At 44.7% G+C, this 15,670-nt stretch overlaps 1 protein-coding gene across 1 annotated transcript; it reads left to right on the plus strand.

The window, feature by feature from the left end:
- Window positions 1-257: 257 nt before the first annotated feature.
- CFAP36 (cilia and flagella associated protein 36) lies at window positions 258-14,934 on the plus strand. The gene is made up of 10 exons (XM_062609382.1): window positions 258-405; window positions 4,589-4,653; window positions 5,274-5,375; window positions 6,224-6,338; window positions 7,286-7,373; window positions 8,249-8,300; window positions 11,139-11,265; window positions 12,097-12,266; window positions 12,680-12,835; window positions 13,812-14,934. Exons 1-10 carry the CDS (start codon window positions 288-290, stop codon window positions 13,896-13,898), a joined length of 1,080 nt encoding a protein of 359 aa, XP_062465366.1. The 5' UTR covers window positions 258-287; the 3' UTR covers window positions 13,899-14,934.
- Window positions 14,935-15,670: the final 736 nt, after the last annotated feature.

Here is a 15,670-nt window from a genome sequence, read left to right on the forward strand (position 1 = left end):
CCCGGACCTCCACGGCGAGCATCCCCACCCGCTCCTCCACGGCGAGCATCCCCACCCGCTCCTCCACGGCGAGCATCCCCACCCGGACCTCCACGGCGAGCATCCCCACCCGCTCCTCCACGGCGAGCATCCCCACCCGCTCGCACCGGCCGCCGCGGCCCTGCACACCTCTACCCCCGCCTCCCCGTTACGCTCCCGCGGCCGCCATCCGCGCTCCGCCCCGCCCCGTGACGCCGGTTGCCAGAGAGCCGGGCGGGCGCTCCAACCGCGGCGGACCCGGCCCGGCTATGGCGGCCGAGGAAGAGGAGGGCGACTTGGAGTGGGTGGTGGACACCATCGCCGGGTTCCTGCGGGGGCCCGCCTGGTCCATCCCCATCCTGGAGTTCATGGAGCAGAAGTGCGACGGTGAGCAGCGGGGAGCGGCCTCGGTGCGGGCACACCGGGGGTGACTCTGCCCGCGGGTTTGTGCGGGCACCGGGCGGTTGGCACGGCCGGGCCGTGGCCGTGGCGCCCCTCGGGAGCATCCCCGCTGCGGGCTCGTCGGGGTTTGCTTAGCCACAGCCTGCGCTTTGGGACCGGTTTTGGGGGGGGGAATGGGGGTGTGATCCGGGAAGGTCGGTGACCCCCCGCAAGCCTTTAGTCGGGCTATGGCAATTTGCGCTCATTAGCTCGTACAGGGGATTATGGCATGAGCTTATAGTGTGGCACCCGAGCGGGTCCTGCGCTCTGCTGTGTAATACCCTGGTGTGCTAGAAAGGGGGTAGAGGCCTTTAATGCTTTCCCATAGCTGAATGTTTTCCCCAGGAAGCTGGACAGCACAATTAAAATCACTGGTCAGTGGGACAGAAGGTAGGAGGCAGTTAAATTCCTGCAACTGGCAGTTAAGAGATGAGAAACCGTAAGTTAATACCTCTCAAAAAATGACAGCACTGAAAAGCCAGTGGCTACCGGTTGTGTTTTGTAGGTCATCCTAGGCATCAGCTTAGCTCAGAAGCAACTCCAGTTGAACTTGCTTTTCTTCCTCAAGAAGAACCTGAGGGAATCACGGGATAAGCTGGGTAGTACAGACAGCGAGAGGGGGACTGGAGCAGACCTGTTGCTCCATGAAAGGGTGCCTGAGGAGACGGGTATAGGTCTCAAACACATGTTTGAGAACACGGTACAGTAGCCCGTGATCTTGCCCACACATGAGAAGTATTAAAGCATGTTGCCATAGACTAATTTAGGATCATTTTCTATGGCTACTATGAGTAAACCTGTCCCTTCAGTATCACCCGACAGGACGTAGGACTCCTAGCAATTTTAACTTTAAAATACAGATGTCATGAAATGAAGGCTTTCGTTTATTTCATTTCATTATTGCTAGGGACTTACCAATGGTTCTTACTATTAACATATTGTACCTGCTTGGGCATACTCCTTCCTCCCCTTCGTCCTGCTGTGGGCTCTGGAACAGCTTCTGTAATGGTTGTTCAGGGGGGCCACTGTCTTCTGTTGTACAGTTGTTCTTGTTAGGGCCCATTAAGAGGTTTTATTTCATAGTCAGTGAAATAGACACACCTCTGATTCAGACCAGCCTCTAAACAAGTAGCTTCTCAGTTACCCTGAACCAGTTCTACCCTTTCCAAGCAAGATCATCATCACATCATAGAATCAACCAGGGTGGAAAAGACCCTTGGATCATCAAGTCCGACTGTTACCTGAGGACTGCCGAGACCACCACTAAACCCTGTCACCCAGGGCCTCTCCCTTGTATACTGGGAAAAGAGAAGGGTGAAGCTGCTGGACTCTTTACAGTGAAGAAGACAGAGTGAAATCTAGACTAGAAGTTTCTCTTGAGAAGTGCTTCAGCACTGTGACGCACTTTGGTTATCATGCAGAAGTTCTAGTTTAGGGACCGAGGGAATCGATTGTCCCTCTCTGGAGCAATGATCTCTCTTTAGAAGGCTGAGGGGCATTTACTGGCAGGAAGATTTGGGGAACCTCTGTGAATTTTCACTTAGTGTGGGTCAGGCTTGTGCAGTGGCCAATGCCCCATGTTGCTTTCTACCTGGAGGAACAAAGGAGAGAAATCCCTTGAATAAATGATCACTTGTGCTACAGATGGGCATTAGGCAACTTTTTTAGCAAAAAAAGCTAAAGAAGTGTTAACTGCAATGCTAGGGTTGATAAGAGGCACAGCTAAAGACATTTGAGATTTCAGTTGCAGATACCTGTGCTGTTTGCTTTTCCTTTCTATAAATGTACGGTGCTGAGCCCATTGCTGTATTTTGTCAGGAAAGAATTCCTTTCGTTCTCCAAGCATTTAGTCTTTGGGCTGAGCAAGCAAATGAGCAACATTTTATAAGATGGCAGTAATTTGTGATTCCTCAAAAATACCATGCAAGTGTTGGCAGTTGGTGTGTAAGGCATTTACCTTGGCACTACAGTTACTTAGGCCAGGGCTTTGCTACGACTCGTAAATGAGTGCAATGGATTTGTATCTGCTGACAGCTTGCTTTTTCTCCCTGGCTTGATTAATCTCCTTTTATGTGGCTGTAAAATTGAAGTGAAATCCGTGGGTAACGTACTTAAGGCAAGAGGGCTTTTCAGTTTTATTCACGTGTTCCAAGGTGTTAAATGAAACATCATTTGGACATAGGTACACTTGAGAATAGCTCTGAGCACCAGAAGATAAAGACAAAGGAATAAGCAAATATTGCTGGGGACTGGGGGAGAAAGATGAGAGTTCCCTCAGGTTTGCTTACCTTGTCTGCAACAAGGAGAATGAGACTTAACACTCATCCTGTTTGAGGGGTCCTGGCAAAGATTTCCAGCTTCAGCCGGAAAATGAGGAGCTTGTCTCCCAGGATATCCAGGTCCCCTGGCTGACCTCAATCCAGTGCTGCTTCAGGCATTTGTTCCCCTCAGGTGATCGAAGACTGTTCCAGAACCTTAAAGGAAATGATGATTACTTGGTTTAGGAGCTATGGCTCAAGACAATCCAAGGTCTCCAGTCAAAGTACTCCTTAATGCCACTTAACTCAGAGGAGATGCTGACTGCAGCTTGCTCTACTTGGAACTTAACTTCATCCCCTTTTAGTTCAGAGCCTGAGAACAGAGAGCAGTTTGTGCAGGCTTTCCAGCCTGCTTTCCACGTTGTCCTGTAGCTGTGGAAGGAGGAGGAGGACTCGGAAGCATCCCTTTGGCAGTGTGAGGTTAGCTGTTGGTGTGGACGCTGGCTGTGGAGTAACATCCCTGTGTCACCCCTTCTTTAGGTGCCCAGGGTGGGGAGGAACAGCAGGAGGTAAAAGGGAACAGAGAAACTAAGACAAAGGTTGGGGACTGGAAGAGCTGTCAGGGAGATCCCCCAGGGGCCAGGAAGAGATGCAGAAGACAATAGAGGCAGTTAAGTGTCTTCACCCTCTTGTTTGGTCATACAGCTGAGATTTATAGTGCTTTTCTACCGTTTGAATTTATTCCTAGAGATTTTTAAAGCTTTTGTTTTAATCCTGTTCTAAAAAAAAAAAAAATTCCTTTGGGCAAAACTGAAACCAAAGCAAATGTTGCTTTTCCAGATTATGCCATTTAAAAAGTCACTCTAAATGGGTGTGAAAGTTAGACTAATCCTCTGTGCATCAGCACGATCTTCCATCAGAGATGGCGGGTATAGGTGAAGAATAAATCACACTCATTCACATATTTAAGCAGAATTCCCATCCTTAAAACGACTTCAAAGCCAGGACGTGGGAAGTGACTTGTCCAACATATAGTGGCTAATCTTGAAGGGGATTGAGGAAGTCTTATTGCTAAGCCTCTGCTTTAATTGCTGGGTTTGACATTACCTCTGTTCCTGTTGACATGAAAACCCCATGAATTAAACCCTCCCAAACCCTAGTTTTCAGTTTCCCTTCTTTTCTGCTTCTTCCATCTATTCTGCAGTGTAGAGACCATTAGCTTGATACTTCCAGTCAAGAGTTTTTAATACGAACTTATATGAATATGATTAATATGGGCTGTACTATACAGATGGCCATTTTGTCTGAATCAGGATAGAGATCATTAGAAAATAACCTACCCGCATCAGGTTTTCTCTTTGGGGTTATCTCTTTTCTGCAGACAGGGTCTGATTTCCTGCATCACTTTCGCTCTTGCTAAATGAATAGCATTTAAAAGAAACTTGGTTTAAGTCATTAATAAATCCTCCATGTAAATACATGGAGAGAGGGAGAAATTTCCTGCTTTATGTCTGTCATCTACCACCTTAGAACAACCTTATGCAAGTTCGCACGGTAGTTATATTAAACCTGATATTAAAAACATATTAAACCTCACTTTTTAGCGTCCATATCTGCTGAATCCTCAACTTGCTTAAAAATCTGCTTCTACTCTGAAGATACGTTTTCCTGGGCTGAAATTTAGTGACATTAAATTACCAGGAGTATATGCTTAACCTGAATGTGTGGAAACTATTATTATTATTATCAGTCATGGCCTGTGTTTTAATATGATCCAATATATAACCTTGTAAAGGTTAATCCTTTAAGGCGTAAGTTAGTCTGTGGTGCATCACTAACTCTAAAATGTGTGTGTGTGTTTTGCCCCCCAGTTTTTGATGATGAAGAAGAAAGCAAGTTGTCTTACACAGAAATCTATCAGGAGTACCAAGCTCTGGTGAGTGTTATTCACTGTGTGGGGTGGGTTTCTAAGAAATCTAATTTAAAACGTTAAAAGTAGGATTTAGATGAACTCCTGATGGGGCTATCTTTGTTACTCAGAATTTTGTAGTATTGCCTGTTATGGGTGTCACTCAGAAATCCTTTGAGTCACAGGAGTCATGCTTAAACACAAGATAAATAGAAAAGAAACCAATGCACAGTCATATCTGTTATGCTGTGTAACGTATTTTTCATTAAAATTAACATATCCACTAGCTAAAATCCTGTACTTAAAGCTTGATAATGTCCATCTTAGGGTGGTGGAATGGGTTGCCCAGGGAGGTTGGGAATGCTCCATCCCTGCCAGTGTTCAAGGCCAGGGTGGACGAGGCCTGGGTTTAGTGTGAGGTGTCCCCCCCATGGCAGGGGGCTTGGACCTAGATGATCTTAAGGTCCTTTCCAACCCAAACTATTCTATGGTTCTGTGATCTTTTCTGTCAAGTTAAAATGCCCAACAACACGATGTCTGACACGTGTAACTTGTGTTTTGTTCGCTAATGAGTCTCATAAATCTTTTGAATTAACTTGCAATAATGGGAGACGAACTGAATTAGTAAGGCTTGTATTTTCTTTCAGGTTGAAAAATTATTAGAAGACTATCTTAAAGAAGTGGGAATTAATGAAGAGAAATTTCAAGCAGCTTTTTCATCTCCTCTTGCAAAGACACATACTTCCCAGGTATTTCCCTTTGTTAAGGAATGTGGAGATTGACTTCTTAGCTTTGTATTTTCACTAACGTAGCAGGGTGGAGGTGAAACTTTGCAAAGTTTTCTTTTTAAGAGTGTAACTGTATAAAAGATAATGTTTTTAGTTGAACTTTGAAAATAATGACAGCTATTTGTGTGGTGGACCCCTTCTGAGATTCATCTTCTATGCTTTATGTTTTCTAAAGCAAACCTCTTAAGCTTAGGGTGTTTCTGCCACTTTTGTTTGCATATTTGTCAGCATTATGTTAGTCTTCAGTCATTCACAGCAACACACTTAAAAAATAGATCTATTCCATGAAATAAAAGACGTTTTCCTCTGATTTTATCATAAAACAGTAAAATCTGTCAGAGAAGCATTGGCCTTGAGAAGAGAAGACTTGGGTGGGCAGCTCTTCCCCTGCTCAAAGAGACCTTTCAGGTATTTTGGGCAGAGCAGTGGGAGCTTCTGCTGCCAGTTGAAGCTGGGCTCTGTTGACACACCTCCTCCTCGATGTGTAACCAGCTTCTTCAGAGCACACATTCCTCACTCCAGCTTTTGCATTTACGCAGGAAGTCACGTTGCAGTTGGCAACTTACACTGGAAAGCTCCAGGTTTTGTGCTAATGTTACTGTAGACATATTGATCTCAAGACATAAACCATCAAGTTATTTTCTTGACCATCAGCTCAACCTGTATGGCTGGAAAAATACCTAGGAGAATTAAATCTAACTATTAAAAACATGCTGCACAGAATTTAAACCTTCGCGTCATTCCAAGCAGCCTGTGTTGGTTATGGTTCCTCTATGATTTTTAACCCTGGGCATGCTTTCTCCCCGCAGGCCATCCTGCAAACAGTGTTGGCAGCAGAAGATTTTAGACTGTTTAAAAAAATGATGGTGCAGAAAAATATTGAAATGCAATTGCAAGCTCTTCGAATCATTAAAGAAAGGAATGGTAAGAAGTGGTGAGCGTGGGGTTTCACTTCCACCTTTTCAGTGTTCTGTTGATGACTCCGTAATCCTTTTGCAACCGGGGATGGAACACTGGTTCAGCTCCAGTTCAAGTTAATGGAAAACATGCAGCTGATGGTACTGGGGCTGGGATTCCAATACTCAGCCCCTGGCCTGTATTCTCAGTGAGAGCTGTCTGTAGTCCTTTTTAAATTAACAGGTTTTTCAGCTCTGTTTGTCTGAATCTCGCTGTGAAACTTGACTTAGTTTGTTGGTACATAATTTTGGTGATAATTTTGGGTGTTAAAGCAATTACATCAGTTCATCAACAGTGGCAGTATCGATAATTTGAATTCTCAATGATGCTGTACTATCTGCTGTGCCTGCTTTGCAGTTCAGGCTGTACAGTTGCATATGAATAACCCAGAAAGCAGAAGTTATGGCTCCAGCATGCTAATACATGCTTCTAAAGAAGAGGAATTAATTTACACAGAGCTTTGCTGCTCTGCTGATGTTTCTGAAAGGATTTTCATCTACCTGCTCCTTTATTTCATGTCTTCAGTTTTACCTTTTTGTTTTGTCTCCTTCCTGCGTGATGATTTTTGAGAATCATTTCTGAATGTCAACTTTCATGTAACAGCTAAATGTGAAAATGGTTCAGTTGGCCACGGCCCAATTGAGTCTGTGGGGAATGCCATGTCATGGTCAATGCAGGGTATGGCTTATGCTTTACCCTTACATGTCTGAACCTTATGGGTCAGAAACCTTTGCCTTTTTGCTGCTAGCAGTGATGCCCAGGATATAGAGTCTTTTTGGAGGCAGTTACATAGAGGAAGAATTGAATGGGTTTGAGTTTGTTTTCTTTCTGTTCGCTACCTGAAGATGATGCCAAATGGACTACAAAATAACTTTCTTTAGAGAAATGCATAAATTTTGCCATGATTTTTGTAGGTGTCTTGCCTGACTGCTTGACGGAGGGTTCTGATGTATTCAGTGAAATTGAGCAAGAAGAAATGAAAATACTGAGGGAGGTTCTAAGGTAAAAAATGAATCAGTTCTACTTTGTCCATTGTTCTACAATAAAATAAAGGTACGTAGGGCATAACTGCTCCAGCCTCTCCTAGGAAACTGCCTTCAGCTTATAGATGACATGAATGTTCTTGGCAAAGCCCTGCCTAAGAGAACATGAATGGTGCTAGATGGTGGGTGTGATCAGGAGTATTTAAAGACTGAGAGATAACTGCTCCACCGTGATGGTGGATGCATGGAATGATGTGCAGCTTGAAGAGCCCCATCATTTCCATTCTCCCTGAATCTACAAGTAGACTTAGACGTGGGTTAGATGTCTGTGGACCAGAGGAGCACACTGGCTGTAACCCATTCAGGGAACACACTACACATCAAAGCCTTGGGAAGACAAAGTGTGCTTTTTCAGTAGGCTTTTTTCCTTTCCTTCTTAGCTGTGTTCAATGACTGTTGCTGTGATCCAAGAAGATGTGTGAGGACTGATACACTTCTACAGACACTCCTCCACTCCCAGTTCACATATATATAAACATAGACAAATAATAGCAGATTAATACATTCACATATTAAATCATGCTGTTTTCCCTCTGTATTCAGAAAATACTTCCCTTCTTGACTTTAACGGAGCAAATGAAACAAGCCCTGGAAATTCTTGCACAATTGTTTTTGCACAGCCAATGACAGACTGAGGATGGTGGGTTCTGTACGGTTATCATAAGTATTTCTATTAAGAGTGCATTTGAATTTAAGTCATGGAAGTATTTTGTATACGAACAATTATTCTATAATGGTTCTGATAGTCCTCAAATATTTAAGCAGTGCTAAATTTACCTAAAAGTCAGTAACAATGAAGAAGTTTTGAGCATTTACTTCTATTTTGTGCTACAGAAAATCTAAGGAAGAATATGAACTAGAGCAAGAAAGAAAGAGGACTGAAGAAGTGAGTATCTTACCTTTCCAGATGAGTTACGTTGATGATTAAGGAATACTCTGATCTTCTGTCCTGGCTGTCAGCTGCATCACTTTCAGGCCGTGTGTACCATCCTAAGCAAACAAAGGGGCTGTCAGGAGGGTCTGCCTGATACTGCTCTTGGAAAGGTCTGTTATGTATGTTTTTCTTGATGGTAGCATTGACACCATCAGCCATTTGGTGCAGTTCATGTGAAAGCACACTCCCACTCCAGTATCGGAATTCCAAAATCCTGCTAACGGATGTAAACCTTTCAGATCCAGAGAACATCTGAATTACTAATATTGTCAAGATCAAAGAGGCTTCAAAGTATAAGCTTCTTAGAGATTACAGCATTCATAATCCTTCAGGAATTTTAAGGATCACTTCATAGACAGTGAAGTTATTCATTAAGTCTGCACAATACTGCCAGAACCTAATCACCAGGAGCCAGAAATCCTCTCCAAATGAGACCCTCACTTGGTCTCAGTCAGAGTAAACTCTATAGAAAGGTGAATTCAGAAAACTGAATGTAAACAGGGATGGGCTCAATTGGCAATTGCTCAGCAACAAACTGAAACTGAAATTGGTTTTTACAAGGGCCTGTAGGGACAGGCCAAGGGGAATGGCTTGAACCTGCCCGAGGGGAGACTGAGCTGAGCTCTTAGGCAGAAGCTCTTCCCTGTGAGGGTGCTGAGGCGCTGGCACAGGTTGCCCAGAGAAGCTGTGGCTGCCCCATCCCTGGCAGTGTTCAAGGGCAGGTTGGACACAGGGGCTTGGAGCAAGCTGCTCTAGTGGAAGGGGTCCCTGCCCGTGGCAGGGGCTGGAGCTGGAGGAGCTTTAAGGTCCCTTCCAACACAAAACCAGGATGGGATTCTATGAAATCAACTGCAGTGGAATAGTGGCAATAAACGTCCCTTTCCCTGGGAGGACATAGACACATAGCTGGAACTGTGGGCTGTTTCAGAAGAGAGCAGAATCACCCTGCTAGTCTTTTCTGCCATTAGGAAATGGAGCATAATACATTTTGAAAGAGAAAACACTTCCTTAAACCTAAACTGACAAAGGAAAGCACCTGCAGACCAAATGCAGCTACTTTGTGGTTGACATCGTGCTGCTAATCCTACTCCCCGGTTCAAACCCGTGGTAGCGATGCTATTGAAAGCAAGTCCTGAACACTTGTGATATTCTACCAAATTAAATCCCTGCCCCAGTGTCTGTCACTGTAGAAGAGTGGTGAGAAAACTCTTCCCTCCCATATTGCAATGACAGTCCAGGAAACGAGTCACCTCTTCGACTGGATTTCTTACAAAACTACTGGGAAAGTCAAACTTTAGGAACTGAAGTTGTATTAAAATGCAGGCTTACCCAAATCTGCATAGACCAGCCAAGAATATCAATGTTCTTGATAAAAAGGCCCACTCAAGTTTACCTTGATAGTTACTGTTCAATAATATGGTTTTGTTAGAGAACGTCTTAATACAACATAATTCAATCTTGGATGGATGCTGGAGGGTTTTGACGTGAATTAGATGGTTGAGGAACAGTGTAGACATTTCCAGGGCAAATCCCAGTTGTCTTTATTTTGAGACGTGGGTTGTGTTGTCCAGGTGTTACTCAATGGAGTCAGAGATTACCCAGACCTGTTGTTCCCATTCAGCCGAGGATCTCTCTGTTTCTGTGGAAACTTCGCTGTGTGGTCCTGCTTCTCCTATCGCACTGTATTTTTCTGGTGGACAACAGAGGTTTGCTAAGTTGGCAAAAAAAGCCCAACTCCAAATTATCTCTTTGGGAAACAACAGTCTACCCAATATCCCAAACTCCCATTGTTGTTTAGGGAACAGGTTTTGAACTAAACCACAGAATAATGACTGTAAGCCAGTAAGAACCATCCTGTTAGTAAACCAAAATAGGCAGTTTGCTTTTGTTCACTTTGACAATGCAGCATGTATGTAAACAGCACTGGTTTATCTACACCTGGGTCGGAGCAATCCCAGGCACAGCTACAGGTTGGGCAGAGAAGAGATTCAGAGCAGCCCTGCGGAGAAGGACTTGGGGGTGTTGGTTGATGAGAAAATGAACATGAGCCGGCTTCAGTGTGCGCTCACAGCCCAGAAAGCAACCGTATCCTGGGCTGCATCCAAAGGAGCGTGACCAGCAGGGCGAAGGAGGTGATCCTGCCCCTCTGCTCTGCTCTCGTGAGACCTCACCTGGAGCATTGTGTGCAGTTCTGGTGTCCTCAACATAAAAAGGACATGGAACTGTTGGAACAAGTCCAGAGGAGGCCACGAGGATGATCAGGGGCTGGAGCACCTCCTGTATGAAGACAGGCTGAGAAAGTTGGGGCTGTTCAGCCTGGAGAAGAGAAGCTGCGTGGAGACCTCAGAGCAGCTTCCAGTATCTGAAGGGGGGCTATAGGGATGCTGGGGAGGGATTCTTCATTAGGGACTGTAGTGACAGGACAAGGGGTAACGGGGTCAAACTTAAACAGGGGAAGTTTAGATTGGATATAAGGAGGAAATTCTTTCCTGTGAGGGTGGTGAGGCACTGGAATGGGTTGCCCAGGGAAGTTGTGAATGCTCCATCCCTGGCAGTGTTCAAGGCCAGGTTGGACAAAGCCTTGGGTTTAGTGTGAGGTGTCCCTGCCCGTGGCAGGGGGGTTGGAACTGGATGACCTCAAGGTCCTTTCCAACCCTAACTATCCTATCTTATTCTATTCCATTCCATTCTATCTCAGAGTTCTCTTGGGAGCTTTCTTTGTGTTGACAGCTGGACTGTAGTGCCAGGAAATGGAATGCTTGGTTTTGTCTGTTTCTCCTTTAATTTAAGGCACGTGATAGAACGAAGTCACCAGCTGTTACCTGCAGTGTTCCAGGAGATTCGAGGGAAGCTGTTAAATCCAAGGAAGCCAGCGAGGGAGCTCCCAATCCTGAAGAAATCCCAAGACCTCGATTAGGTAATCTGCTGGCAAGGTGCAATGCTGAGTGTGCAATGTGATACTGCTTTTGAGTTGTGGAAGACTCCACGGATATAAAGGTTTGAAGAACCTGGCTGGATAGGCTGTGAGGAAAGCATCCTAGCTTTGAAGTCCACCCTGCTTTGAGCAGGATATTTGCAGTGGGAGACCTGCAGAAATGCCTCCAACCAGAGTCGGTTTATTACTCAGTGATGTTCTAAGTCACCTCCAACTGGAGGAAGCTTCTCTGGGCACCCTGTGCCAGCGCCTCAGCACCCTCACAGGGAAGAGCTTCTGCCTAAGAGCTCAGCTCAGTCTCCCCTCGGGCAGGTTAAAGCCATTGCCCTTGGCCTGTCCCTACAGGCCCTTGTCCAAAGTCTCTCTTTTTAGGGGCCTACAATTTCTCCCCTTTTTATTACTAGCTTTCAAAAATCAGATACTGTATTTGCACTCTGAGAAAGATTAAATAATGCTTTATACCGTAAGTACCTCTACTGCAATGAATTATAAATTGTCAAATGCCTGGAACGTAATTTCATATTCAGTGTTCCAATAGGCACTGGCACAGGGTGCCCAGAGAAGCTGCAGCTGCTCCATCCCTGGCAGTGTTCAAGGCCAGGTTGAGACCCAGGGGCTCTAGTGGAAGGTGTCCCTGCCAGTGGCAGGGGTTGGAGCTGGATGAGCTTTAAGGTCCCTTCCAACCCAAACCATTCCATGATTCTATAAATGTGATTTTCATTTTTTGAAGTCTTTGGGTTTTGAAGAGGCATCTCCCTGGTGGAAGAAACACAATTTCTTTATCTATTCCTATTCTTTCCCATTGCTACTTAGAGGAATCTCAGAAACCCGTGAAGGAAGACTTAAAACCCGTCCGCCCATCACCCAAAGGAGCAGAAAGCTCACCTCAGCCATGTGGCACCAAAGGGAAAGGCGACAGTAAGAAAAGGTCAGCTGGAAAGTGTCCCGAAAATGCAGCACAAAAAGCTGGGATGAAAGGACCTGTAAGTTCAAAACAAAGAAGGAAAAACCCCAAACTCAGAACTAGAACACAAAAAGACAGGATGACATTTCGAATATATATTGAAGACAGTATTGCATTTAATTATATATTTTCTGTTCTTTTAATCAGGTGGTTTTAGTTTGGGTTGGTTTGTTTTTAACACAGAGTGCAAACACTATTTTCTGGTTTAATTTGCATGACATTCGGATCATCATTCTAGTTTTAGAATAGAACCCAGTACTCAGCATTTGTCCTGTGATCATTTCTTAGTAGACAGCTCTGGCTTCAAACCTCAACTTGGATTTTTGTCTTTCACCTAGTGATTTTGGAGGCAAATAGGATGTAAATGCTTTTATCTGACAGAACATGCACTCCAAAAAGTGATTTCAAACCCTATTTAAAAACCAATTCCAGGGTTCCTCAGAGGTTGAAAAGCAGGAGTTGAAGCAACGCGAGGACTACCTGAAGAAAAAACGAGACATGCTGATGGCTACAAAGAAAGAGTCAAGAAACAACGTACTGTTACCAACAGACACTGCACAGAAAGAAGAGGAATCACCTCCTAAAGAGGTGAACATTCAAACATGTGTATTGTACCTGGCAGCATTTTCAAGTTACTACCTTTGAAGCAGCTTACAGGCTAGACGTTTCAGTGATTAAGTCAGCATTACCCTGCTTCAGTATCATCAAATCCTCAGGGGTAATTGTATTTATGGACAGCTTAAATGCTGGTTTTCTCCTTGTTTGTTCATTTGAGAGTTTTGTGCCAGTTCCAAATGAAGAAATCCTTCTTTTCTACCCATCAACCACTGCAATAGAAGCCCCATACCATTTAGAAAGACAAAGCACTCTGAAAGATGGATACTGCTGGCTGTCACCTACCCATTTGCCTCCAATAGAAATAAACCCAAGTCTGTATGAGAGTTGGAGGCATAGGACAGGGTGAAAACAGAATCCTGTGACAGGATAAACCCCTACCAGTAGAGAGGTCGTCTTCAGAGGAAAAACAATAACAAAACTGGTTTTTGTTCCCCAATGTTGCGGTCAGTACAACTTAATGCATTTACCGCATCAGGCCTGATGTACATCTGTATGAAAAGAAACGCCTGAAAACTCTCCACACAAATGAGGAAACTAGTAGACCTTAAACCTTACACAAATCAATGCGATACCTGTTGTGTCATTACTCCTCTCTGCAGAGCATGTACTTAAAACCTCGTGTTGCCTCAGGTGTTTCTCAGAGTTGCTGAGCATTTTATCACTCTCAGAACACGCCAAAGTTGGTGGGGAACTCCCCTCACAAGTAAGCAGCACCAGTTCAAGCTGAGGTTAGTCCTTTCAAGAAGAGTGGTACAGTGCAGTGCAGTGGAAAAGAGGCAGAGGGATGCACAGAGCCAGTTCCCCACATCCTGGGATCCACTTCACAAAACACGGGATATAACACGGTTTAACATCACTCTGGAGAGCCCGTGAGGCAGCCTCAGCTTTGCCACCGACAGCACTTGCCCTGTGGTTCACTGCAGTGTTTGTTCACTTTGCTTTTTAGGAGATGTCAGAAGAGAAACAGAAGTTGCTCCAGAAGAGGAAGATGCTGGCAGAAAAGCTAAAGGAAGAAGTTATCAATAAGCGGTAATTTTAAGCAGCTCGTGGCAGACCCCAAGAACATGAGTATGTTTTTAGAGTAAGTTACAGACCCAGCAACTGAATGGAGTTGCTTTTCAGCATTACACTTAGTTTTCTAGAACTTGCAGACGGGCAACTCAGTACTTTGTATGTATTTAAAATTACACCGAAATACACTAAAACCACTTCTTTTCCAGAATGCTGGAAACTCACTTTCACTGGAACATGTTCAGCCGTTCAGTATCACTGCAACACACAGATCAGTTTCTAAACTACTGGCCTCAGACTTCGGTATTCCATAGAGCAAAAGCGGATCCTGAGATCTGTTCAAGTAATTCCTACAGGAACAGCTCTGAGTTAGGAACGTTTCAATTCTAAAATGATAGAATTTGGTTCCTTTTATTCGCATCTAGAATCATAGAATGGTTTGCCTTGGAAAGGACCTTAAAGATCATCCAGTTCTTCCCCTGCCCTGGGCAGGAACACCTCACACTAGACCAAATCACCCAAGGCTCTGTCCAAAACTGTTTTTCATCTGCACGATGTAATAAAGTCCCATTTAACAAGGAAATGCAACTACAACCATCTTATTCTTAATGAAGGTAACACTTGGAGTCCAGGCATTTACATAGTAACTCAGGATTCCATTGGCTTATGTATTTTGGGGGCAGTTTACCAGTCTTTAGTTCTAATTTTGCTATAAATGCAACTAATTGCTTTAGTTGCACGGCTCAGGAAGGTTTCAAAGTGGAAATCCTTTAAAGTTAACTCTTTATAGTGGTTTGGCATTGACAGACTTGGGACAATACCCTTTGCACAATGGCACAGAATCACAGACTGGTTTGGGTTGGAAAGGACCTTGAGATCATCCAGTTCCAACTCTCTGTCACGAGCAGGGACACCCTCCACTAGACCAGGCTGCTCAAGGCCACGTCCAACCGCATCATTGCATAGTTGGCTGCAACACTTAACACGCATTAAAAGAACAAACCGAAACACTTCATATTTCATGTAACTTTTTATTAAAATAGCATTTATAACTGGTACACGTTGGCAGATGTTCTGTTCTTTCCCCAAAAGAGCAGCCGTGGAAGGACTCCAGGCACGGGAACACAGCTGCCCGCAGGCAGAACCCAGCAGCACCAACCAGGTCAGGCTGGGAACAGCACCCACAGGGTGGGGGGGACAGACCCAGGTGAAAAGGGTGCTGCTGCACCTCATCTGCTACAGGGATTTTAGGGCTTTTCCTTAAATGGGACATCTAATGCCACTTTACACAGTCTGCTTCTAGTAACTATAAAAATTCATTACATTCTTATTCTTGCTGTAAAAATCCTCATGTTGGTCTGAGTGTGGTTTTAAAGCTCCTGCCAGTACTTGAGGGACAAGACGTGGTGGTGGTGAGCAGGGGAAGGACACAGTTCAGGCAGAGACCCTCGGAGAGCTTGGTTTGGGTAGTGGTGAAAGCATCAGAACAGTTCAGGTCCACAGACCAGATGACATTCTCCAGCCTCAGGTTAGTAAAGGCACATACACCTCTCGAGTAGCATGTGTGGTGCTGGAAGAAGTTAAATCATCTTTACCACGGGCAGAAGACTCCTCAGGAAGGAAAGCAGATGATCACCAACTCACGATGATGCTGCTGCAGCTCCCCTTTAACAGCAAACACTTCCTTGTGCATCAGCAGCACTTCATTCCATGGGTGAAGGAGTCCCATTCCTGGCTGCCTGGAGCCACAAAGGGCACCACCACTGTCCCCAGGTCCACTCGTCCATCAATGCT

The sequence above is a fragment of the Pezoporus occidentalis genome, unplaced genomic scaffold (genome assembly GCF_034315485.1).
Source record: "Pezoporus occidentalis ecotype Australia unplaced genomic scaffold, CSIRO_AGI_Poc_V1 ctg10, whole genome shotgun sequence".
Classification (NCBI taxonomy): Eukaryota; Metazoa; Chordata; class Aves; order Psittaciformes; family Psittacidae; genus Pezoporus; species Pezoporus occidentalis.

Coding starts and splice junctions, on each gene's coding strand:
- CFAP36 (XM_062609382.1), top strand. CDS start 288: ATGGCGGCCGAGGAAGAGGAGGGCGACTTGGAGTGGGTGGTGGACACC. Junction 7,374..8,248: donor ATACTGAGGGAGGTTCTAAG/GTAAAAAATGAA, acceptor TTTGTGCTACAG/AAAATCTAAGGAAGAATATG. Junction 12,836..13,811: donor AGGAATCACCTCCTAAAGAG/GTGAACATTCAA, acceptor TTTGCTTTTTAG/GAGATGTCAGAAGAGAAACA.